Source organism: Gigantopelta aegis, chromosome 6, assembly GCF_016097555.1.
Source record: "Gigantopelta aegis isolate Gae_Host chromosome 6, Gae_host_genome, whole genome shotgun sequence".
Classification (NCBI taxonomy): Eukaryota; Metazoa; Mollusca; class Gastropoda; order Neomphalida; family Peltospiridae; genus Gigantopelta; species Gigantopelta aegis.
The window spans coordinates 29,510,647-29,538,015 of record NC_054704.1 but is presented as its reverse complement, the minus strand read 5'-3'; the positions used below and the strand labels follow the sequence as shown (position 1 = coordinate 29,538,015).

The 27,369-nt window shown below is 37.5% G+C and overlaps 1 protein-coding gene across 1 annotated transcript; it reads right to left on the bottom strand.

Annotated features, from left to right (window-relative positions):
• Window positions 1-427: 427 nt before the first annotated feature.
• On the bottom strand, window positions 428-17,972 carry LOC121376026 (protein draper-like). Its single transcript, XM_041503789.1, has 12 exons — window positions 17,807-17,972; window positions 15,670-15,807; window positions 12,910-13,086; window positions 10,129-10,323; window positions 8,906-9,040; window positions 8,119-8,253; window positions 7,652-7,789; window positions 6,742-6,876; window positions 4,700-4,837; window positions 3,924-4,061; window positions 3,340-3,477; window positions 428-2,763 (listed from the first exon to the last, which is right to left on the bottom strand). The coding sequence occupies exons 1-12, from the start codon at window positions 17,883-17,885 to the stop codon at window positions 2,591-2,593; spliced, it is 1,719 nt and encodes a 572-aa protein (XP_041359723.1). The 5' UTR covers window positions 17,886-17,972; the 3' UTR covers window positions 428-2,590.
• Window positions 17,973-27,369: the final 9,397 nt, after the last annotated feature.

The window sequence follows — 27,369 nt, the reverse complement described above, 5'->3', positions numbered from 1 at the left end:
TATCCGGTTTCAGTCGCACTCTGTAAATCAGTTCTCAAATTCTTTAAGTGGTCAGATATTAGGGCCAGAGCATCAAGCAGTAATGAATATCATAAAACACGACCCATTCAGCTTATACAAACGTTGTATATTAGCACCCCCTCCATTACCGACCGTCTTGGAACGTTAACACCGTAATAATATGATCCCATTCAGAATCGGATGTTTCAATTGCATTTTTCTCTCTGTTAGCATAAGTGTATGCCATGTACTGTGATAAACAGTGTATTGAGGAGTGGATTAAAAATGCATTACACGGATATACTTAAAGATGTATTGTATCTTCAAAAGTAAGTATATATTATATTAAGAAACAAAAATCATATTTCAAATAAATAAATATGTACGTTAGGGGCACACCGCTCTCCCCCTGCCCTATCCGCCCCCTTCCCTACATCCAACACTGTGTATATATGTATATATATATATATATATTATCGTCATCGAGATGTGTGTGTGTGGGGAGGGGAGTAAACAAAATTCAAGTGGGCTCACACCTAGTTTAGATTACCGGGATGCGGATCAACGAAACGATTCACAGCTGACAGATATCACATTTCAATTTGACTCCCAGACTGTGGGGCCTTACATCGTATAAGATTAGTTGCTAAAATAATTCTCACAAGTATGTGGATTTTTCCTATGGATATTATTCTAATTTAGGTGAGTACAACATTGGCAAGACTTCCGAACGTTCCAGCATTCAGTTCATTCATAAATGTGTAATACAAATATCAAGGTATCATTTATTAACGTTTCACAACTCTTCATTCTTTCTTTATTTCTTCTCTCGTACACTTGTATTCAATGTTGGGTGCGACGAACGGTCTCTTTCATAAGCTGCTATATAATAACAAAGGGGGTGGGGGATATTAATTAACATACGTCTTTTAAGTAACCATTGTCTTCAAATACACATTTGGACAAACTACTGTATTGAGCATTACATCGGTTCTTAAAAGAAAAACTGGAATGTACAATGTAAGAGTGACGTCAGTATTACACCCATTCTTAAAATAAATGTGCCCACACCCTTTTAGAGGCGGGGCCTAGTGACGTCAGCATTGCATCAGTCAGTTCTTAAAATAAACTTGTATACACCCTTCTGGAGGCGGGGCCTAGTGACGTCAGTATGGCATCATCCCCTTTACTACGCAGATTGGCGGCCATCTTGGATGATGCAATAGTGAAATCGATATACCCTATAGTGGGGCCCTTACTACTCACATTCACTTCTTCTTTTCGCTGACCAGTTCTTCTAGCATTTGTTCCCAAATTAAATTCTATCATGATTGCCTAACTTCCATTTTCCGTAAGATTTTCCAATATGTTTGTGTATCAAATCTTCCTGATGAAATGGCTGGACATTTAACGATACCACAACATGAACGAAATACATTGGTTATCGATTTTCTAACAACATACAAATAATGTACATAAATGGGTTAAATTAAAGCCAATATTTAGATCTGATCAAACATTCCACAGTAAAATACAAAAACATTAATTAATCTTCTATGCCCAGTTTTATTACATGTTTATATCTTGATCCTAGATGTCACATAAAATACATGCGTTGGGTTTATTTTTATAATTATAAACTACACACTAAATATTATAATTCAGTATTGTATATCTATACAAAACAATCATATTCGTCAAAAAACCAAAAACAGACCAGACAAAGTAACATTTTAACAGTAATAATATTATTACAAAATCAGTAGAAACAGGGCCAAACAGTCATTTATATATGTTTACTCTGCATAGCATTATGCTTCAATGTTATAACAGCATAAACAAGCTTGAATCCAATCGTTCATCGTAGGTTTATTATATAGGTTTAGGTGCTATCTGAAGAGACTGAAAGGAGACACTCTGGAGAATCACACGAGACACACATTCAGAGGAGTCTCAGAGGATGCACTTTAAGAAGACACTCAAAGGACACACTCGGATGAGACACTCACCCCTCAAAACCAAAATCAACAACAACAAACAAAGAAACAACATTTGAAGACTCTGAAAAACTTGATATACTAGGAGGAGATACTGAAAAGAAATATTCAGATTAGACAATCGGAGAAAAAGCCAAAGTCAAAGGAACATTCGATCAATGGAAACACACAAAAGATACTTTGATGAAACACTTAAAGAGATACTTTTAGGAAACCCTCACAGGAAACAATTAAAGGAAACTTAAAGGAAATACGTAAAGTAAAAGGAGAGTCTCAGAGTGGAAAGTTAAAGGAGACAGTTAAAGGACATGTAGAGCAGACATTCAGAGTTTTCACATAAAGAAGATTTGGAGGATAATGTCAGCGGAAACATTAAAAGAAGACACTTTGAGAAGAATCAGACGTGACAGTTCAATAAGCCTCAAAGGAGATTCTCAGAAGATTCAGAGGAAACACTTAAAGCAGACACGAGGAAGCAAAAACTTAGAAGAAACACTAAAATAATACATTCGAGGAAACTTAAAAGCAACAGTTAAAGAAGTCTCAAAGGAGACTGTCAGAAGAGACTCAGAAGAAACACTCAAAAGATTCACTCAAAGCAGACATTCTGCCTCCTTCTGCTGGTCGAGTTGCTCGAGCGTGTACTCGGTCCGCCACTTGAAGACGAGGCAGACGACGAGGAAGAGGAACACTGACAGCAGGATGCTCACCGTGATCCCCATGAAGGGAGCTAACAACGTGCTGGCCTTGTCATGGAACTCCTGCTCTGAAACCAGAACAATCTTTTTTAATGACAGACATTGAACAACTTTTGAAACTTTGAAACTTTATTAAATGATATTGGAGATGTCTGTCTGTGGTTTATTGAATGTACTTGCAATTTAGGAAATGAATTTTGACATACATATACACCGTTTAATCAGCGGCTGTTACGTGTTGAATATAAGCAATTAATACACTAAGTCACAAGAAACATGTTGTCGCCACATAGTAATTTTCCCATTAGCAATAGGAGATATGTGTATGTACTTACATTTTTCACTAGTTACACTAGTTATAATAGGGTTTTGTTGTGTTTTTGTTTTGTTTTTTTACTTGCTGTTGAATCCGTTAAAGTAATAAATGTGATAATAAAGTATTGGTCATTAATAAAGTAATTTTATAATAGAAATGGTAATAAATGTATTTACTGATTCAGTTAATAAACATGGTGATAAATGTTTTCTAAACAGACAGGTCAAACTGATTTATTGTATGGTACCAAGCATGGTTATTGCAAATTAGCATCAATGTGATGGATACCAATGATACGAGGTTACGTGCACGTCCAGTATATATGTACCTATTGTACAGTAGACGCCGCTGAAACCATCGAAGCAGCCTTCATCACAGAGACCAGTTTCTGGATTGCAGTCCTTGTTCTGGTAACACAAGCCACATTCCACCGTACAGTTGTCTCCCCATGTGCCGCCAGGACAGACTAAAGAAATAAACAGTAGTTTACAAGCTTACTAACTTAATACAATTAGTTAAAAATCAAGAATGCAAAATATGTGGACACGTGCTTAACGTATGTGTCGGATGCAGGGGCCTGGAGGGGGGTTGAGGGCAGATGGGCGCTGGCCCATCAACTCTGGAAATAATTAATACCCCCTCCCCCACCTATGTTTAGATTCTGGAATAGGATGTACATTGTTTGTATTAGACCTCGAATTCAGGAGGGTAAATATGGGCTCATGACAAATCTGTTGAACGTTTTACAAATACTAGTATACAGAATTGAAACAAAACGTAGACAAACACACAGAGACAGAGATAGGGAGAGACAGACAAACAGATAGAAAGACACATTCACAAACACACCAACCCAGATGGTAGTGTATAATTTATACATTTTAATCAAAAGGACAAAATATACACTGATACCTTGTTGACAGTTCGCACCAGTCCAGCCAGCTTTACACTTGTCAGTACATCTACCCGTGTAGGCATCACAAGCCGGGTTTACAGCACACCGGCCACACCGCTTTTTACAGTCCTGGCCGTAGAATCCCGGTTTACAGGCTTCAGGGTAGACAAAAACAAAATGTATTTGTAAGAACTATAGAAATGTTTTATTTAACGACGCACTCAACACATTTTATTTACGGTTATATGGCGTCAGACATATGGTTAAGGACCACACATATTTTTGAGAGGAAACCCGCTGTCGCCATTACATGGGCTACTCTTCCGATTGGCAGCAAGGGATCTTTTATTTGTGCTTCCCACAGGCAGGATAGCACAAACCATGGCCTTTGTTGAACCGGTTATGGATCACTGGTCGGTGCAAGTGGTTTACACCTACCCATTGAGCCTTGCGGAGCACTCACTCAGGGTTTGGAGTCGGTATCTGGATTAAAAATCCCATGCCTCGACTGGGATCCGAACCCGGTACCTACCAGCCTGTAGACTGATGGCCTGCCACGACGCCACCGTGGTAAGAACTATAGAGGAAATGTTAAATTTCACTGATTTTTAGATCCAACTGTTTGTTGGTTTATATATATATATATATATATATACATTGTACAAAAGTGAAAATATATCTTTATTTACGTGTAACTGTTATAACCATTAAACAAAATACTGAAATAATATTTACAATTTTTAAGGTTTTGACACGTTATTAATGAACAAGACTTGAATAAGTGTCGCCTCACCATCCTGACACTGTTTGCCATAAAATCCAATGACGCAGCCATCTTGGTTGCACCTTCCATCAATGCGGTTACAGGGAGATGTCACACAATGGCCACACTCTCTACTACAGGCTGGTCCATACTTCCCTGGTAAACACTCTACAAATAATTACATGATGTAATCATAAACACAGTGACCACACGCTCTACAACAGGCGGGTCCATACTTCCCTGGTAAACACTCTACAAATAATTACATATGTAATCACATAATACAGTGGCCACTCTCTCTACTACAGGCGGGTCCATACTTCCCTGGTAAACACTCGACAAATAATTACATGATGTAATCACGCACACACACACACACACAGTTACCACATTCTCTACTACAGGCGGGTCCATACTTCCCTGGTAAACACTCTACAAATAATTACATATATAATCACATAATACAGTGGCCACTATCTCTACTACAGGCGGGTCCATACTTCCCTGGTAAACACTCTACAAATAATTACATGATGTAATCACACACACAGTGACCACACGCTCTACAACAGGCGGGTCCATACTTCCCTGGTAAACACTCTACAAATAATTACATATGTAATCACATAATACAATGGCCACTCTCTCTACTACAGGCGGGTCCATACTTCCCTGGTAAACACTCTACAAATAATTACATGATGTAATCACGCACACACACACACAGTTACCACATTCTCTACTACAGGCGGGTCCATACTTCCCTGGTAAACACTCTACAAATACTTACATGATGTAATCACACACACACACACACACACACACACACACACACACACACACACACACAAACAGTGACCATACTCTCTACTACAGGCGGGTCCATACTTCCCTGGTAAACACTCTACAAATAATTACATGATGTAATCACACACACACACACAGTGACCACACGCTCTACTACAGGCGGGTCCATACTTCATTGGTAAACACTCTACAAATAATTACATGATGTAATCACACACACACACAGTGACCACACGCTCTACAACAGGCGGGTCCATACTTCCCTGGTAAACACTCTATAAATAATTTCATATGTAATCACATAATACAGTGGCTACACTCTCTACTACAGGCTGGTCCATACTTCCCTAGCAAACACTCTACAAATAATTCCATTATGTAATCACATAGAAAGTGGCCACACTCACTGCTGCAGGTGCGTCCATACATCCCTGGAAAACGCTACAAATAATTACATTATGTAATCACATACAAAGTGGCCACACTCTCTACTATACGCGGGTCCATACATCCCTGTCAACAAGGTATTAGTGTAATTATATGATGTAATCACATAATACAGAGCGTAGGGAAACAAGGATTTGTTGTAAATAGATACCATATCTGATACACGACAGCTTACTAGTTACTGGAGAATTGGTATATCACGTGTATTTACAATAACATGTTGTAAGCAATTTTATTGAAAATATGATGACATCACCATTTAAACACCACAACATAACTGTTCTATTTCCCAATTAGAAATGTCTGGTATAGTCTTGATACTATTACATTTTGTCCCTGTCTTGTTGGTAAATCAGTAGCACGACTGGTAGGAATGCAGTTTATTTCTATTGCCCAATAACAGTCTGTTCGGTTCCCGTGCTAATTCAAAATCAAAATTGAAAAAAACAAAAAAACCTATCTATGCGCTGACGAAGTCTTTAAACAAGCATTTATTTCTAAGTCTTTCATTTATGTTACTACTTCTTTGTTCTGCTACTGTTAATGCTGCTGGTGGTGATACTGTTGCTGCTACTACTATTAATATAATCATCATCATAATCATCATAACCATCATCATCATCATCACCATCATCATCATCATCATCACCAACATCACCACCATCATCACCACCATCATCATCACCATCATCACCAACATCATAATCATCATCACCGTCATCATCACCATCATCATCATCACCAACATCATCATCATAGTCGTCGTCGTCATCATCATCATCACCACCACCATTATCATTCATCATTATTATTATTACCATAAGTGCAGAATCGTCCTTCCCAGCCATCTTCACAACCCTGGGTACATTCTCCTGTTTTACTGTCACACGACGCCATCTTGCATTTTCCGCAGATGAACTCACAGTTACCGCCATACAATCCAGCAGGACAGGCTACGAATACAAATATTGTGACATCACTTTTAAATTTAGCAGCAAAAGCAACTTATGGTTTTATCGAGTGTCATGTAGGCTGTTTATTATGAATAAGAAAGAACGTTTGTTAAACAAATTACTTTCCAGAAAGATTAGGTAGGTATTATAATCGTTTCTGAAGTCTTCCGTTTTAAAAGCAATAATCTTGATAGGTTAATATTAACATATATTATCAATGTTTTATAACTGAGGGTCGTGCTAACTTTGTCCAACAGTGACTGTAGATTTGCAATACATGTATGCATATATATTTATAAAAAGCAGGCACAGATTTAGGCGGCGTCCAAGATGATTAGACCCCTGCGCGTGCTGTAACCTCACCGTGGTGCAGGGGTATAACATTTTCTTTGAGAATGGCCAGTATAGCACAAACTGAAATTTTGAGTAAAAGTCAGTATCTATCTGTGATATTTGTATTTTTGCACAGTTCTTTACACTGTGTTTGAATTCAACTGTTGAAATTTTATATTGATATTGATCATCACATTGTTTTTCGATTACCAGTTTGACACCCAATAGCCGGTGTATTTTTCGTGCTGGGGTGTCGTTAAACATTCATTAATTCATTCATTCATTCCAAGATGATTGTGCCCTTTATTGTTGGTAATTAAAAATGTAATGTAAAAGGTGAGGTGCCTTGTTTATTAATGCCACCGAACTACATTCAATCACGAATGGAAGAATTGTAGTATTAATTGTAACAGAATCATCATTATAATTTTTTTTAATGTACCTTGGTCGCATTTAGACCCATTCCATCCGTACGCACATCTCCCTGGACACAGTCCATCCTTTGATGAGCAGACGACACCGCCCAAGCACTGTCCACACGGCGAACTGCAGTTCCAGCCGTAGTAACCCGGGGGGCATTCTGGGAATCAAATTCAAGTTAGTATTACATTTTTAGTATTGGGCAAAACCACACATGCCTGCTTATATTGTATCTCTAATAAACATAACTCAAGTATGGCGTTCCACGATTATTATTCGAGGACATATTGTCATATAAATGTTTAATGTTGCGGGTTGCGGTGTGTGCGTTTTGGGGATTTTTTTTTTTTTTTTGTGCTTAGGACAGATAGACACAAGTTTTATTAACTTTAAAATGTTAACACTATTTAAAAACGTACACAAGCCACTTTAAAAAATTCACCCCTATTATTATAAATAATTATTTCACAGTATTTGTTCTCTACGTACCTAGATCGCATCTTGAACCTATCCAGCCCTTTTCACAGCCTAGAGGACAAACCCCTGTTGTAGGGTCACATGACTGATTTCCGTGACAATGTCCGCAATCGCTGACACAGTTTTCACCGTATGACATAAAACATGCTGTAATATATTATTATTATGTGATTAAAACAAATTCATTAGTAAATGCTTTTTAATAGTAAATTAAAAATAAAATAATAAAATAAAAACAGTATATTTCGAAACAAATCACACACACACACCAGGGCCGTAGCTAGGATTTTTTGTTTGGGTGGGGGGGGGGGGGGCAACTGAGTAGTTAATAGTCTAAAACTCCTTAAACAGTTAAGAAGAGAATTTTCTTTAAGTTTCTATAATGCTTTCCCGCTAGCTATGGCCCTGCACACACACACACACACACTATCGCAGGTACGGCGGATGCAAGTATACATTGGGGGGAGCTGACTGAGATCGAGGGCGCAAAGCAACGTTTCTAGGGGATTCGAGGGTATGTTTCCCCGAAAAAGTTTGAAATCTAGAAGTAAAATCCATCTCTGCCTTAAGATTTACTACCAATAATTGTTTTGATTCACAAGTATTGGGCCCTCCTCTTGCACCACCGTGCCTGTACCGATCCACCCTCCCGTTAAACACACATTTTCTATAATAATAATAATAATAATGATGATGATGATGATGATGATGATGATGATAATAATAATATGTATTTATACGTAACATGTTTAATTTATTATTGTTTAATCTGCGTTTGAATTTCAACTGCTGTCACTACCTGTTTGACAACTGAGGCCTGTCCATCCGGCATGACAGTCAGACTTGCACGTGCCATGTATGACGTCACAGATTTCTTTATCATCGCTGCATTGGCACTCAATACAGTCTTGTCCAAATGTAAAGTTTGAACAGGCTAGTATAAAAAAAATAGAAATGATATATATATATTAATAATTACATGTAGCTTTAATTAATCTTGAGTCCTGTAATGTTGGTGGAACTTGTTCATTATTAACTATCAGGGCCAAAACTAGCCCGAGTACTCTGACTGTAAGAGAGCTAGACGGACATTTGGACATAAATACACTCTCATTACGCTCTCATTACATTAATGAGAGCGTATTTATGTCCAAATGTCCGTCTAGCTCTCTTACAGTCAGAGTACTCGGGCTAGGCCAAAACCTACCCAAAATAAGTAGGAGAATAGGGAAGGAAGAAATGGTTTATTTAATGACGCACTCAGCATATTTTATTTACGGTTGTATGGTGTCGGACATATGGTTAAGGACCACACAGATATTGAGGGAGGAAACCTGCTGTAGACACTTCATGGGCTACTCTTTTCAATTAGCAGCAAGGAATCTTTTATATGCACTATCCCATAGACAGGATAGCACACACCACATCCTTTGATGTACCAGTCGTGGATGCAGTGGCTGAAGTGAGAAATAGTTCACTGATGGGGATCGATCCTAAACCGACCGCGCATCAAGCGAGCGCTTTACCACTGGGCTACGTCTCGCCTCGGGAGAAGGGAAAGTAAAATCAAATCAGAATCCCACCCGCTCTGGCTAAAAAACAACTGGTTTAGCCAGAGCGGTCTGAATTCGGCTCAGTTGGTTGAGTGCTCACATGAGGTGCTTGCGTCGTAGGATCGAACCACCTCGGTGTATTAACCAGTACAACATAACTGGTCAAAGGCCGTGGTATGTGCTTTTCTATCTGTGGGAAAGTGCATATAAAAGATCCCTTGCTGCATTAGGAAAAATGTATCGGGTTACTTGTGATGACTACGGGTCAGAATTACCAAATGTTGACATCTCATAGCCGATGATTAATTAATCAATGTGCCCTAGTGGTTTCGTTAAACAAAACAAACTTTAACTTGTACTTTTATTTCCCAGAATAAATTATCACCTGTTTTTCCCCCAAAGGAAACACATATCAATCTATGTAATTATCACTACGTGATACCGCATTACTTACAATTTATTTACTTACTATATATTTCGAACTCGCACACGGAAACTGGTGCGCCCAGGTTGAATAACCCCACATACTGTCCGTCCACCGGGACGTCGCACGACAAGTACGTCATCGAGCCATGGTGTCGCAACGTCGTGCACGGCTTCGTCCAGAACATACTGTCGTGATCGCTGACGTGCACTCGCCAACCTCGCACTGACGTTATGTTTTCTGTGAGGGAGAAGAAATAGTTTTAAATAAAAGATTTGGTACCTATATAGTCCTTCCCAGCAATGAACGTCGTTTTCTTACAATGGTATGTACTACAGTTTTATGTATTTCCCAACCGATTTTTTTAATTTTAATTACACACAAATATAGTGTGGGTTGTTTTTGTGGGGGGGGGGGGGGGGGGGGGGGGGGGGGGGGGGGTGGGGGGGGGGGGTTCCGAAACACTTTTACATTTCTTCTTACGTCAAAACAAACAGAAATTATCTACAAATTTACAATGTTCATCGAGTTGGGAAGGACTATAGACACTTTACAAGTAAACACTCTTTTAATTAGTAGCGTGTTTCCTCTCTAAGGCTTTGTGAGAATTATCAAATGTTTGGCATCCAATAGCCCATGCCGGAAAGCATTATAGAAACTTAAAGAAAATTCTCTTCTTAACTGTTTAAGGAGTTTTAGACTATTAACTACTCAGTTGCCCCCCCCCCCCCCCCCCCCCCCCCCCCCCCCCCCCCCCCCCCCCCCCCCCCCCAAGCAAAAAATCCCTAGCTACGGCTAGTGATGTCGTTTAAGAAAACAAACTTTAACTTAAGGTCCTCACTTGAACAAAAGTATCTGGCGAAGTAAAGAGGATCGGTAAAAAATTACCCACACTCATACCCACTTTACTTAAGAAAGCTTTCTGCTATTTACAATAGTGGGAAAATTTGCGACTACTCTTACTGTAAACTGGCTGTTGAACTACAAAAAGTTTATTTTTAAAAAAGAAGAAAATATGCACAAATAGTCAAAGAACAGGAATAGTTGGTTAACGATATCACAATACAAGTTTAAGCCCGGCTTAATTACATACTAAAACGAATTGAATACGAAGCTAAATAACTGAGTGTAAGTTAAAATTTAACGGCGTTCAATTTGTTTTGTTTTTGTTGGGGTTTTTTTTTAGGATCGCTTTTTAAATAAATGTTAATTTAATAAATAAAGATTTTAAAAAATCAAATTATGTGTGTGTGTGTGTGTGTGTGTGTGTGTGTGTGTGTGTGTGTGTTTTCGATAGGATAAGCGAAAGATATTAACAAAAAGCAAAAGATATTGTCAAAAATTAGAAAAGGTGTATATAATAAATGGACCATGGTGTTTTTTCGAAATCGATGTGTATGTTAACATGTGATGTGTGAAAACCATATTTTATGGCTTTCACATATCACGAGTGATAGAAAAAACCCCATGAAATAGCAGGGCTTCTAGATTATGGTAGCCCCACTCCCATAGCTAGTGATATTCAATGTTGGGCTAGTAAATAACTACTATCGCCATGCCCGACGACTAGTGAAAAAAAGAAGTCGTCAAATGCTGTATTTAAGTTTATTTAGTAAATATGAATATCCTCTTCCCAAATCTAAGGGTTTTAAAGCTATGTCTTTCTCTTTGTGTGACATATCCGATTATTACTATTAGTAAAATTGTATTTACTTAAAAGTAGGGCTAGTGAAGTTTTTAATCATGGCTACTAATTTTTTAAATCACTGATCCCATGGGTAGTGATTTTTATAACAATTTTAGAAGCCCAATTTCGGGGCTACCTATGGAAACGTAAGACCACTCGTCTGTAAAAGCGCTTGACTGAGATGTTTGCGTCGTAGGATCGAATCACTTCAGAGGACCTATTCTCTGATTGTTGTTGTTTAGTTGTTGGGTTTTTTATTTATTTTGTTTTTGCTTTTTGTCGCAACCTGTGCACCACGACTGGTATATCAAAGGCTGTCCTGTCTGTGAGAAAGTACATAATAAAAGACCCCATTCTGTTAATGGAAAAATGTAGCGGGTTTTTTCTAAGAGTAAGACTGTGTCAGAATCACCAAATGTTTGACATCCAATAGCCAATAATTCATAAATCTGAAAGACAAAACCGTTATCTGCGATCAAGACCGCATCTCTGCACAATGCAGAGTCGAACGGGTATTTGACAAAATAGTTGTTGATTTCATGAATTTCTATCTAGTGCCTCGTCTATAGGACAGCCACTCACAAAGATTCTATACTGGACAATAAATCCTTCCTGCACGGCCAAAAAGAGGACTGCCACTCCCATTCCAGTTTACTACAACCCTTCCCACAAGGAACGTGGTGTTTTTTTTACTATGGTATTTACTACAAGTTATTTATTTCTGAGCCGATTACTTTCTAAACTGTACACAAGAACAGTTTTTGAAAATTGATATTTCCAAAACACTTTCATTATTTTCCTTCTGAAATCAAACTGAAATTAATTACAAAAATCACGGAGGCTGGAAAGGACTTTAAATCAAAACTAGCACAGGACAGAGCTCATGAATTGTAATAAATAATATATTAATAGCTAGTGTTGTAACAATACTATTGCAATAGTCAACCCTATTAATAGCTGCATGTGATGACATGAGTTCATGAAACTCTCTGCTCTGTAGTATCGCTAAACAGAGCAATGTTTTATCATAGTTTGACACTCAATAGCCGATGTATTTTTCGTGCTGGGTGTCGTTAAACATTTATTCATTCATTCATTCATTCATTCATTCACTCAAAACAATGTTTAACCTTTCTTACCTGCGACGACCTTCATCCTGTAGACTGTGTGTGTGGACAGGAGATCGAGCTTCCACCAGCCGGTTCTGTTGGCCCTGGACGACACGCAGGTCCTCTCGTCCCCGTCCACCCCGAGTCCGCCCGTCTCTTCGTCTACACCGGCTCGGATCGTTGCCGGCATGTTCAGCGCTATGTTACCTGTCCGTAAAGGTAGATATCCAGATTTTCATTTTATTTCTACTTACTTTCTAGCCCGAGTACTCTGACTGTAAGAGAGCTAGACGGACATTTAGACATAAATACGCTCTCATTACAGTTAGAGACCAAGCTATGTATCTTTTTTGGCAATTGCCGACAACCAAAAAGTTGTCAAAGATTTCTGCTCTAATACCACAACAATCCTATGTTCACGTCAAATACATTTACATCGACCATTTTCGAGTTACTTGATTAAAACAAATTCAGATATTAATCACTAATACACACACTACAGAAAGAAACCCGACAGCACCCACATTCGGTTAAGCTTCGGCAAACTCCGGACAGCAGAATTCTAAGTTCGCCGCCCTGTATCGTGACGTTGCGTCACATGATCGCCCACTCAGCCATTCCGTCTTCCAGGGGCCGTCTCAAAACGACAAGTGCCCGACAATCACCAAAAAAAAGTTTGTTTTGTGTAACGACACCACTAGAGCACATTGATTCATTAATCATCGGCTATTGGATGTCAAATATTTGGTAATTTTATCATAGTGTTAGAGAGGAAACCCGCTACATTTTATCATTAGTAGCAAGTGATCTTTATAGGCCTATGCACTATCCCACAGACAGGATAGCACATACCACGGCCTTTGACGACTCGTAGATGAAATACTTTTTCACCTTGAGAAAACCTGAATGTAATATTGTGTGTGTGTGTGTGTGTGTGTGTGTGTGTGTGTGTGTGTGTGTACCACTCTCTGTCGCTTTGGTGATTGTCCACAACCCAGTGGTAAAGCGCCCACTTGATGCGTTGTCTGTCTGGGATCGATCCCCGTCGGTGGGTCCATTGCGATATTTCTCGCTTCATCCAGTACACCACGACTGATATATCAAAGGCCGTGGTATGTGCTATCCTGTCTGGGATGGTGCATAGGCCTATCAAAATCACTTGCTACTAATGATAAAATGTAGCGGGTTTCCTCTCTAACACTTGATAAAATTACCAAATATTTGACATCCAATAGCCAATGATTAATGAATCAATGTGCTGTAGTGGTGTCATTACACAAAACAAACATTTTTTGGTGATTGTCGGGCACTTGTCGTTTTTGAGACGGCCCCTGGAAGACGGAATGGCTGAGTGGGCGATCATGTGACGCAACGTCACGATACAGGGCGGCGAACTTAGAATTCTGCTGTCCGGAGTTTGCCGAAGCTTAACTGAATGTGGGTGCTGTCCGATTTCTTTCTGTAGTGTGTGTATTAGTGATTAATATCTGAATTTTTTTTAATCAAGTAACTCGAAAATGGTCGATGTAAATGTATTTGACGTGAAACATAGGACTGTTGTGGTATTAGAGCGGAAATCTTTGACAACTTTTTGGTTGTCGGCAATTGCCAAAAAGATACATAGCTTGGTCTCTGACTGTAATGGGCCTGTCGTAAAAGAGTAGCCTATGAGGCGACAGCGGGTTTCCACAAAAAAAAAAAACAGTGTCAGAATGACCATATGTTTGACGTCCAATAGCCGATGATAAGATAAAAAATCAATGTGCTCCAGTGGCGTCGTTAAATAAAACAAACTTTACTGACTGTAATGAGAGCGTATTTATGTCCAAATGTCCGTCTAGCTCTCTTACAGTCAGAGTACTCGGGCTACTTACTTTAATGCTTATATCCAATTACGGTTCAAGCACGCTGTCCTGGGCACACACCTAAGCTATCTGGGCTGTATGTCTAAGACAGTGGATTAGTAGTTTTAAGGGCCAGTATATAGATATTTTCATGGTTTGTTTGTATGATACAAAATACATTTATTTTTTGGTTTACATTTAGCATACAAAGATGCTAATCAGTAGCCCGTGTGGTGGATGCGGGTTTCCTTTTTTCTTACTAATCCATTAATACCCGTCATCAAAATATGTTCATCAAATTTAATATGAACGACAAAACCATATTCCGAGATCAGAATCGTATCTTTACACAAGGCAGAGTTGAAAGGGAGTTTGGCAAAGTGATCCACTTTCAGGTGTTCGACCTTAAGAGGACCGCCACTCCCCTTGGATCTTCCTTTGTCTGGGTTCCTAAACCCCTCATATCAACCCGTATTCTGAAATTATTGTTAGACATTACCAGTGGTCCTCGACTGGAAACTCAAAGAAAGTGGAATAGAAAAACTACATAAAAAAAACAATCTGATTTACGAAAAAGTATCTGTATTGTTTGTATCTAGACGATAACCTGAAAACACCCTACACCTACAAGGGTTATATTTTATAAAATTTTAAAGGACATAACACCCCCTCCCCTCGCCTGACCACACTCACTGCAGTCTTTGAGCGTGTATTGTCGGTCTTTATCCATCATAACTTAAACCTCGACATTGAATACACTGATCATTTTTTACTCCCCCTCCTTAATTTTTGGCTAGTAGACCTACAGTCCATGTATGTAATATTAATATACTGTTGTTGTTTTTTGCGCCGTACCTAATCTAAAATAGAGGAGCAGTAAAAAACAAAAGTTAACATAAAAAATCATGATTATGTTGTTGATATTAACTAATATTCAAACACTAACGTCTTTGACAAGCATTTCCCGACCAGCCAAGCTGACACGTGTCCTTGCACTGGCCAGTTACGTGGTCACACTCGTCATCACCCCGGCAGTGACAATGGTATCTGCAGTCACGGCCAAAACTTGATGAGGGACATTTTTCTGAAATAATAAAATACAAAATCAGTCAATACTATTAAATTTTAATAGTATATTATTATCATCCAAATAAATGTTATGTCTTTGACCATAAGTGTAAACATCTGTAACGGGGCAGGGGAAGGGCCACAGACATATGGGCTCTCATTTTTGTAGGGTTTTTTTTGCTCGAATTAAACAAAAATATTCGAATCCGCATAACAACGTTTAGTCATATTAGAATTAGTACCAAACAGCTATATAGCGTTGCAAACAAAGTACTGCGCATTTTTACATTGGTTACAACTAATTTTGAGGTTAGAAATACACGGTAAAAAGGTCTCGGGTTAGCACATTTTGCCCGAATATCTGTATCATTTTTGCCTGAATTTGAGATTTTGCTCCAGCACTAGGGGGAAGTTGCCTCCATTGCCCCACTATCTCGTACGCTTATGGGAAGGGTTAAAACGTCTAGTAAAGGACAGGGGTGAAAAATAGGTTGAAGAGTTAACCACATTTTTTTTTTATATTCTGTCATCTGGAGATAAATTGTCATTACTTCTTAGACACCAGGATATTGTTGAAAAATGTATAACGTTGCTAAACAATTCTTTTATAAACACATTAATCAAGTATATGTTAAAGGCGTTGTCTCATGTTTCTAGAATTTAATGCAGTGATTAAGGCAATAGACAAACACATACGCAACAACAATAACTGTGTATGTTTTGTTTTATATAGTTGGGTAATCACTCTTTATTTAGACAACTGATTGATGTCAAGTAACAGGAAAAACTGCTTTTGCAAACACGGTGCGTAATTTCGAAAGTTATACTGACAGTGAGGAAGTGGTGGTGGTGGTGGTGGTGGTGTGTGTGTGTGTGTGGGGGGGGGGGGGGGGTCCAGAACGACATCTGTAAAAGACACCAACGGTTGTTCGCGGAATTTACATGTCGCGGATGTGTGCTAAAATGTATATTCGCGGAAAAAAACCCACACAAAAAACCCAACCCACGTTAAAACATTAATGCGATTTACACACTTGACACCGGCTGTCAACACTATTACAAATAATCGTCTGCATTTTGAAAAAAAAAAGAAGGAAGTGATGTAGCTCAGTGGTGGAACACTCTTGGTGTGTTGGGTCGTATATGAGTCTCCATTAGAGGACCATGTTGTTTTTCTCGTCTCATCCAGGGTCACGGTATGTGCTGTACTGTCTATGAAAACAAAATACATATAAAAGATCTCTTAGAGTTGCTACTTTTTGGTAGGAGTAGTTGTTTAGATTGTTTAACGACACCTCAACAGATTGTAAATTAATAAAACATTAACTTTCATTGCAAATATTTGGTTGTTTCGACACATGGATGCCGATCGATCCTGCATTCCATTACATCTCAGGTGAGCGTTCTGCCACTGAACTAAATTATAGCCTCTATGAAAACAGAATAGTTTTAATTTTATTTAAATACGAATGTCCTTTTTGTCCGGTCTAAAACAATGAGTATTTATTGCAAATAATGTTTAAAACTTGTGTAATTTGGTAATTGTTCCTATTAGCATAATGTTGTATAATATATTCAGCCTTTGTCTCCACAAGGGACGGGACATAGCCTAGTGGCAAATCACTCGTCTGATACGTGGTCGGTCTGGGATCGATCCCCATCAGTGAATCCATTGAGCTATTTCTCGTGCACCACGGCTGGTATATCAAAGGTTGTAGTATATGCTATCCTGTCTGTTGGATAGTGCATGTAAACGATCTCTTGCTACTAATGGAAAAATATAGCGGGTTTCCTCTCTAAGACTATGTCAACATTACCAAATGTTTGACATCCTATAGCCGATGATTAATAAATTAGTGAGCTAAAGTGGTATCTTTAAACAAAACAAACTTTAACTTTAACTGTTTTCATAATTTTCAGATATTTTGAAATGACTTTCAATTTATAAACATAATTAACTGTTCCGGACGGGACACAAAGGAGATCTTTACATGAAATGGTGCAATACAGCTTACTATGTTCGTCGTCTCTGATCACCGACACACTGGGACACATCAAGAAAAAAGTGATGATTAAAAGCAGCCATGACTTCATGTTGGTTCCGTCCACGTTGTACAAACTAGCGTCATCCCTGGATGGGTGGAATTGGTCCTTGGATTAGTCCTTGAATTGGTCCTTGGATTAGTCCTCGGAGATCCGTTGAGCCTGATATATGAATCAATGTAGGTATTGGTAGATCGTATAAAATATATTTAAATTAAACAAAAATGATGATGTAAACCAACACCTTGTTACAAACAGCTTATAGTTCAATATGTTTATGTGTGCGCGCACGATTGTGTATTTTTTATGCATGCGTGCGTGCGTGTGTGTGTGTGTGTGTGTGTGTGTGTGTGTGTATTTATTTGTTTATTTATTTATTACCCATATGGTCTACAATAAACAGTTACATAAATGTCGTATTTTCCCCTCGCTATCATTATTGCCTGGGTCATAATAATACCTTGAAAGCTGAGCTGCGTTCAGCCAGACCGAGCAGAAAAACGTCTGCTAGACCAAATGGCCATGCTGGGAACCAATCAAATAGTTCGCGAACGTTAGCGAAATGTTTGCTGGCTGAAGTTGGGGCTGTCATTGCACACTACTGACGTCACAAGTCGCTATAGCAGCTGCAAGCTTGCGACAGTCGCGGTTTCTAAAATTGACATCAATCCACATCACTGTATATATATTGCTGGATGTTATAAAGGTCGATTATGAAGCGATTATAATCATATTTAACGTTTATTCATAATTATAGTTTATGGATAATAAATAAATTATAACATTCACAGTAGTACCATTTGAAATTTATGAAACTCGTTTGAGAATTGTTTTATACGCCTCGATCTAGCCAAGAGAATAAAATAATTCCTAAACTCGTTTCATAAATTCCGTATAACACTCCCGCTCATGCAACAATCTGTGTGTGTATAAAAGAAATGTTACATGTCTATATTATGATATAAATTTAATATATTTCAGTTCATTATTATAAAATAAAATGATGTGGCAAGAAACATTGTTGAGTCAATCGAGGACGACAAGACAAGTTAGTCATTGTCACATCAGCGTGTTATCCTCACTTATATACTAATTATATAACATTTAGTGAAATATCTTAAAACATCAGTGAAATAAAAGTGTTATCAGTCACTCAGTGACGATAATACATTTTAAAATGAAAATTTCACTATGTCACTCTAAAATGTGTTATCGTCACTGTAGAAAGTATTATCTTTACTGTAAGAAAGCCGGAACTATTTTGCTGCTGGCATTTTAAAAATAAAGGTAAATTGCCAAAAGATGTATAATAAATAGAAAATTTCATGGTTTGTCAAATATGATTTATATCACATCTCGTGAAGTTTACAATCATATCACATTCGTCGCGCATGCGCGACTCGTGAGATATGATTTCAAACTTCACTCAATGAGATATAAATCTTATTTGACAAAAAAACATGAAATATCCTCTTTATATATACATACATACATCATGCACTTAAGCGGGACCGACCGCGTAGATTGTAGGCCCCATGCATGTGGTTAAAAAACATCATTTTTTATGGATGTCTGGATAGCTCAGAACGCGTCGTTGTTAGTCAGCAATTTGCGGGCGATTCGGTGCCATAGGTTCGAGTCCCAGCAACGGCATGGGACAATTTGTGAGGCCAGAAATTATTTAATATCCCCTGCGCCAGTGCGTTAATATGTAATAGTCAACCTCGACATACATACAATATATAGATATTCATACATCAATACATACATACATACATACACACACCGTAGAAACAAAGGAAGGGTTGGGGGTCCACTGAAAACCAGGGATGGGGATTGCAACCGTGGTATACTGTTAAACACGGAACTAATACATGTTAGCCGGGCGGAAGGACGGACGGACTGGTGGACAGACAATGAGACATGGTTGTGACTGTGTAATAAATTAAAATGCTTAAACTGACCGAATGGTCTGAATATGAAGAACATGGCGCACGTACTAGGACGATTCTCGTTCATTAACTATCTTTTTGTCTGTTTATTTGGCGTATATTTATAATCTGCGTTATTAGGTTATACTTATAGTGCAAAATAAAATGATAATCTAATATAACACCTCAATGTTCACACTCACCAAGCTTCGTAACGTTGCCAAATTAACTCAAAACACATTCACTTCCAACTGTCGTTTAGAAGATAACTCGTACAACTATGGCATGCTTGAATTGTTTGAGTACATATATGCAGATAAATAGTAAACAACGTATGTAGTACCACTGGTATAAATTGAGAAAAACTAAGTGCGTAAATGATTTCATATAAATAAATTACTATAGTTTGACTGTAAATAATGTGCATATTTATTCATTTAAAAAACTTACTATAGTATGACCATAAATAAATATTTGTCATTGAATAATTTAAAATAAGTCACTGTTTGAAAAATCAAACAAAAAAAACAACCCAAAAACAACCCAAAAACAAAACAACAAATAATTGCTTTAGAGTTCTGTTTGTAGAATATTTCGAGAATTGAATGGTAAAGGTATCTCGTGCTAACAATAAATAGAAGTAAGTAGACATTTAAATTTCCAGTTTAAATTCAAGGGTCCTTACCAGAAAGCGGCCAAGAAGAGGGGTAATACGCTCCCCTTGAATTATTCACCTTAAATATGCACTGATATACAATTCAAAAGGTTTTTCGTTTCACTGTGTGCTTAAGAAAGCATACACTTTGTAATCTTTCCATTGAATGACAGTCCATGTACAAACATATATTCCATACTAATCGTTCAATGAACACCATTCAAGGTATGGTTTTATGTTATCTGTCACCGAATATCTTTTCACCTTTACCTGTGAAGCGAACACGACCTGTCTGTTCATTGTCTGTTCAGACATACCTTCCACTGTCACAGAGTTGCCCAACAACTTGTCAAGGGTCTTTTTACAAAGAATTAGCTAGCTTCTTTATTCGACAATGTGTATGTGTATGTATATGTATGTACTAGTATGTACTAGCATGTATATATGTATGTGTGTATGTGTGTGTGTATGTATGTATGTATGTATGTATGTATGTATGTATGTATGTATGCATGCATGCATCCATGCCTGTGTGTGTGTGTGTGTGTGTGTGTGTATGTATGTATGTGTGTATGTGTGTGTGTGCGTGTGTGCCAATCTAATTAAAATTAGCTCCACTGGTTAATTACTATTACCAGTAGAGCTAATTTTAATCAGATTGCGTGTGTGTGTATGTACGTATGTATGTTAAAGTTAAAGTTTATTTTGTTTAACGACATCACTAGAGCACATTGATTTATTAATAATCGGCCATTGGATGTCAAACATTTGGTAATTTTGACATAGGTTGTTTTTCCATTAGTAGCAAGGGGTCTGTTGTATGCACCATCCCACAGATAGCATAACACATACCACGGTACACTGGTTGGAACGAGAAAAAGCCCAATGGGCCCACCGACGGGGATCAATCCCACACCAACCACATATCAGACGAGTGCTTTACTACTCGGCTACGTTGCGCTACGTAGGCCTATGTATGAATGCATACATATATGGATGGATGGATGGATGTGTGTTAGCGCGCGAGTGCCTGCACACCTGCGGACATGTACGTGTGTAAATGTGAGTACGGTACGTATTTGTATGTGTATATAATTATATGTACATACATGAAATATACGCACCACGCACGCACACACACATACGCGCGCGTACACACACAATGGCAAGGACTTATTGATACTAAATATGAGAAGAGATAATGCTAATAATGCAATTCGTCGCCAAACGAGCGAGAGGAAAGACAGCCCCTCACTCCTTCAAAACATTCCTCAATCAACTATTTGACATGTATTTATACATTTTTAAAATCAACGTTGCAGTAGCAAATTATGTCATTATTGTAATGGGGGGGGGGGGGGGGGGTTTCAATGTTTTTCCGTGCTCATTCATAAAGTTCTCTTTTGCGGTTTGACACGTGAAGCAACAAACTTTTTAAGGCGAATACACGATTTTTAATGTGGATGTGGGTGCGTGCGTGCGTGCGTGTGTGCGAATTCCTCGTGATGGGACCAACAATGGCTAAGACTCAATTTCTTTTAGACTGTAAACGCAATAATGTAGCAGTAAAATATGATTGTTGCGCTCTGGGCCCGTACTAATAAAACTTTTAAGAAAGTCTGTAGATAAGAATCGACGCACCCTCCCCCCACCCCCCCAAAAAAACAAAAAAAAAAAAAAAACAACCAAAATCCCAGAACGTTTGCCTAATGTTATCTAAATTTGGTAGAAAATATGTGGACCTTTGGTAATTTTGGGGGTGGAGTACGGGCTTGTAATATACTATTTTAATTCTCTTAACCGATGTCTAAGACCGTGTAGAGGAGTTCTCATCTTGTCTGTTGTATAGAAAATACTACATGGGTGGCCGTTAGATACAATTTATTTTAAGAGTTCTTTTAAAACGTATCGAACGAGCTAAAGGGACTTGAGTACGTTTTTAAATGAGCTGTGAAACAAATGGTATCAAACGGATCCGAGTACAGTGTTGTTGTTACACATTCTCAAAAAATCAGGTTTAAACGAAATTTAAAACATCTTTTCCAACTAAATTTATTGACTATGCTTGCACCTGCAGTTAACTTATGCGTCATGGAACAATCAGTTTCAGGTTAACTTGTACACGTCACAGAGCAGTCAGTTTCGGTGATGCTTATTTGAATGGATGGTATTTTCGTACACACCCGTTGGTGAGAACACCATGCGTTATTTATAACACATACCCTGTTTACACTGTATGTTAACAATTTCAAGACATACGACTGGCTGCTCATAGGTGATGACCAGGTCACCAATGCCATATATCCAATGAAAAACAACACAATGGAAATCGATTACATTGTGACATATAGTTAACCCGACAATCATGCGTAAGTCAGCTATAAGTGCAAAGGGTTGTAAATATCTTTTAGTCGTTTAAGATGTTAAAATTGGCTTAAAACCTGTTTTTTTGATATGCAAGAGATAAATGGTATCTGACGGCCACTCATGTATTATTCTCTATGTAGCTGTAGCAAAGAGGTCATCACCATGGAATGATAGTCTCAAAAGTGATCTTTTTTGTCCCAGGTCAGACCACTGGCCATGCCCGAGATCAGACCTGCGATAGACGTGCCCAAACCTAAAGTAAGATATGGGCACATTAAAAAAAAAAGTTCCATGGTCCAAAAATTATCTCCCAGAAATCACCTACAATGGGTAACTCTCACGTGGGTATGCAAGAATCTTTTACCACAGTATTGCAATACATTGTCTCAAAATCGGACATTTCTATACCACCAATTTCAATGTTGTTTCCACTGTAGAATTTATATTTTGAAGTGGCAGGTCTCTTTAATTTATGAAACAGCACCACTTGCATAATATTGTGATTAAATTTAACATATGTCCTGGCCTTTGATAATCCAGTTGTGCATTGGTTAAAACAAAACAAAAAACTTATTTATCCTATACTCCTCTGCATTTTAACCTTAACTGTAAATGGGTCAGATATATCCCCACACCACCCATAAAGATGCTGCAACACCCAAATGATACGGAGAAAGAAAAAAGGGATCACATCAACACTAACAGGAAAGAGTAATTGCAACCAAAATCCCCATCCACAGTGTCAGGAAGTTAACTGTATTACTGACATTTAATCCCACATTATTATCCGATAATCCATCTTTTTTCTTTATATAGACATTGCGATGCTAATAGTGAATGAAATTTGGTCTACCTTATCAAGAGTCCTTGTACTTCTTTTTCTTAATATATACAGTGAAACCTATCTAAACCGGATAATCCTAGGGACATAATATTTATCTGAATTAGACCGAATCCGGTGTTTAGAAGGTAGCATTTCAGAAACTTGGCCAGTTTTGACAGGATTCCGGTTTGTTCTGGGTCCGGTTTAAACAGATTTCACTGTATAACCACATAAAATAAATTGAAATGAATTAATGATTAAAGAGATATTTACCCAACATCATTTAAGGGCAGGGATATAATAATAAAAAAGAAACGATACATATTAGAGATCATAGAAATTTTATTACCAACATGATTAAATTCATCTTTCAGCTATTCAAGTACTATAATAATACATGTAACAGCATACATATGTTATATAATTTAATTAAATACAAACATAAAAAATGGTACCTACACACAACCAGGTACACAACAGATGATCACAACTATTACAAACTATTTTTTTAATTAAAAAAACTGAAGTGTAATCTAGGAATTTTGGTTTCATTGCATAATTTAAAATAGATTTCTCTAGAAAAAGCAGTATACACATGTTGTTACTACAACTATAGTTTGGTGTGATTTTATATGAATTTTCCAACAGACAGAAAAGCACATACTGGCCTTTAACCAGTTGTGGTGCACTGGTTGGAACAACAAAAAACCCAAACAGCTGAATGGATCCACCAAGGTGGTTCGATCCTGCGACACAACCCATGAGCAAATGAAACAAATTAGCTCTTTAATATCAAACATAACAAGAGTAATGGTGAGGTACATGATGAGCCCATCAGGAGTTTGATGGAAAACCATATCTATATTAATGAATATGTTACGGGTATGATTCAAGTCTAATTATGTGAAATGTTGGCAATGGGATGGATTAACAGTTTGTTTTGGAACAAGCACCATCCCTATGTTTTCCTACATGTGGTTTGATGGTCCTGTATGCATCTGTATGCAAGATATGATCTGGACAAGGATTTACTGTTTTGTGCAGTAGACTATGAAAAGTAGGTCACAGTGACCTAGTAATAGTACATAAAAATTGTCATTCTATTTTCAGTAGGACCCACACATGCTTCAAGCACAATAGTAGCTGGTACATTGATACTAGTACAAATTAAATTACAGGAATTTACTGGTCAGGGGCCTAATTCACAAAGGTCTCTTAGGCTCTGCTAGCCAACAAAGTATCCTCTTTGCAAGTCTTTTAACACTGCACTACGAGATCGCAAAGTTACGAGAGTTAGTGAATTGGGCCCCAGATGACACAATATCTAAGATATCTTATGACAACAAACCCTGTCACATTTCTTGCTAATGGCATGATTTGTAGTCTTAGCTGTTCAATGAAAAGTTGGGCGCACCTGAAACTTTGACCTGCTCAAATACTTATTGGTGACTTGACCTAGCTTATACGGTACCGGTACATGTATCTACATCAAAGCTACGAACTTCACAAAGGAATTACAGCCCCAGTCTCACCGTCCTCTCATTTAACATCTTTTAATCACATACAAACACGGCTGCAGTAGCTTACAAAACATATTCTGTTTTCAATATCAATGGACACTGTGAACTGGCCATTGTCATTTAAAAAAAATAAACAGTACAACTAAACCATGCTGCCATCATAAGTAGATATGGTGAAAACCACATCTGCACACAACTAGATTACACTAAGAGCAAACACATATACATATGTAAGGGGGAAAAGGGTATAGGAGGATGGGATAAAAACAAAACTGGATGATATATTCTAAATATTTAAAGGTTGAAAGAATATCTGAGATTTGGGCTTGAAACAAATACAATGTAATCTTCTAAAACCATCCTCGACCATTAGTATTAAAGTATCTACAATATACAAAGGAAGCACTGGTCTACAAATCCTTGGAAAAACAAACAGTCATATTTGTTAACTGGGTGGTGAGTGATTTGGAGGGTGTGTGGTGGTAAAGTCAAGCACATGCAAAATTATCATTTCATGATATGAAAATGATGAAAACAAATTTGGACGAGATCTAGTAGTTATTGCACTGGTGATACATGTAACATCACTAAATCTTCAAAGAAGCTGGCCAAAGGAACACAATTTTTATTTAATGTACTATGGAAACTCAATATATTGCAGGGGAATAAATATTGATCTGTTATAAAAATTATGAAAAACCCCTCAAAAATTAAAACATAAAAACAACATTGTCATAGAGGCACAAAGACACATATACCCCCCCCTCCCCCCCCCCCCCCCACACACAAACAAAAGTGTAATTTTTGACAGTCATCAAGCAGACATAAAAACAACATACTCAGAGGCACATATAAACCACACACACACACACACAGTAATGTTTAAGTCATCAAGAAGACATAAAAATAACATACTCAGAGGCACAGACATATATAAACCACACACACACACACACACACACACACACACACTGTAATGTTTAAGTCACCAAGCAGACAAAAACAACATACTCAGAGGCACATAGACACATAAACCACACACACACACACACACACACAGTGTACTTTTTAAATCATTACATAAAAACAACACATTCATAGAGCACATAGACATATATAAACCACACACAAACACACACACACACACACATACACACACGCACACAGACTCGCACATGCACAAATGTATAACAGTCACCAAGTAAAACCTATGTTGAGATTAATAAATATACCTGCCACCAATTCAGACAAATGTTATAAGTAATACTGGTGGATAATAAAATCTATACAAACATTTAATACAAACTGAATCTCTTAAAACAACTGAACTATCATAGTCAGTCTAATTGCTCTCATGCTAAACGATTTTAACAACTATATGTAAGCTATATATATAATTACATTTCATTATATATATATATATATATATTTAAAATTCATAATTTTTCAATTCAAAATGAAAACAAACCATGAATAACAATTTAGGCTGTAAACCATTTGGTGTATAACAATCTGAGATTTTTTCCTTTATATGGTTATGTTAAAGGACCAATTATTTTCATGTTTTTTAACAATTATGTTAAATGTCAATTTTTATACAAAACTCATGGCACAGAAATTCTAAATCTTGTGTAGGCTACTTCACTAACTGATCATTCGATTAAGGTTTGTCAAACATTTAGAATAATATATTACACTTATAGATAAAATATGTATGTAAGGTAAAGCATTTTTCTGTTTTGAAATGCTAACATCAGTCTTTATAAATCATATTTACAGAAACTTCTATGTATTAATAATAGTTGTGGTTGAAAAATTTAAGTGCTGCAATACCAAATGAGTTGTAACTTACCATGATTAATTTATGGCCAATGATAAACTTCTAGTTTTAGAATCTTTACAATGGGTTACATTATTTATTTTTGTGATCAGAAACATGCATTAACACTAAGCCTACTGAACAATTAATCATGCAAAATCATTCAATTCTGATCGACAAAACCATTCAGTCAAAATCGTATCTCTTTACGAGGCAGTCCAAAGTATCTTTTAACAAGGTTGTGGTTATGCTAGGATGTTTTGTCAGATCCTCCTCCCAAGCATCCCACAAGATTGTTTTTGTTTTTAATGACACCACTAAAGCACATTGATTAATTAATCATCTACTATTGGATGTCAAACATTTGGAAATTCTGACTCGTAGTCAACAGAGGAAATCTACTACATTGTTTCTAATGAA

What these genes read in the sequence shown, in the direction of transcription:
- LOC121376026 (XM_041503789.1), bottom strand. Translation starts at nt 17,885, where the DNA reads ATGAAGTCATGGCTGCTTTTAATCATCACTTTTTTCTTGATGTGTCCC. An exon ending in AGGCCTCAGTTGTCAAACAG is followed by an intron (nt 8,254 to 8,905) that starts GTAGTGACAGCA and finishes AATATATTACAG; the next exon opens with CATGTTTTATGTCATACGGT. An exon ending in TGGCAAACAGTGTCAGGATG is followed by an intron (nt 4,062 to 4,699) that starts GTGAGGCGACAC and finishes TCTACCCTGAAG; the next exon opens with CCTGTAAACCGGGATTCTAC.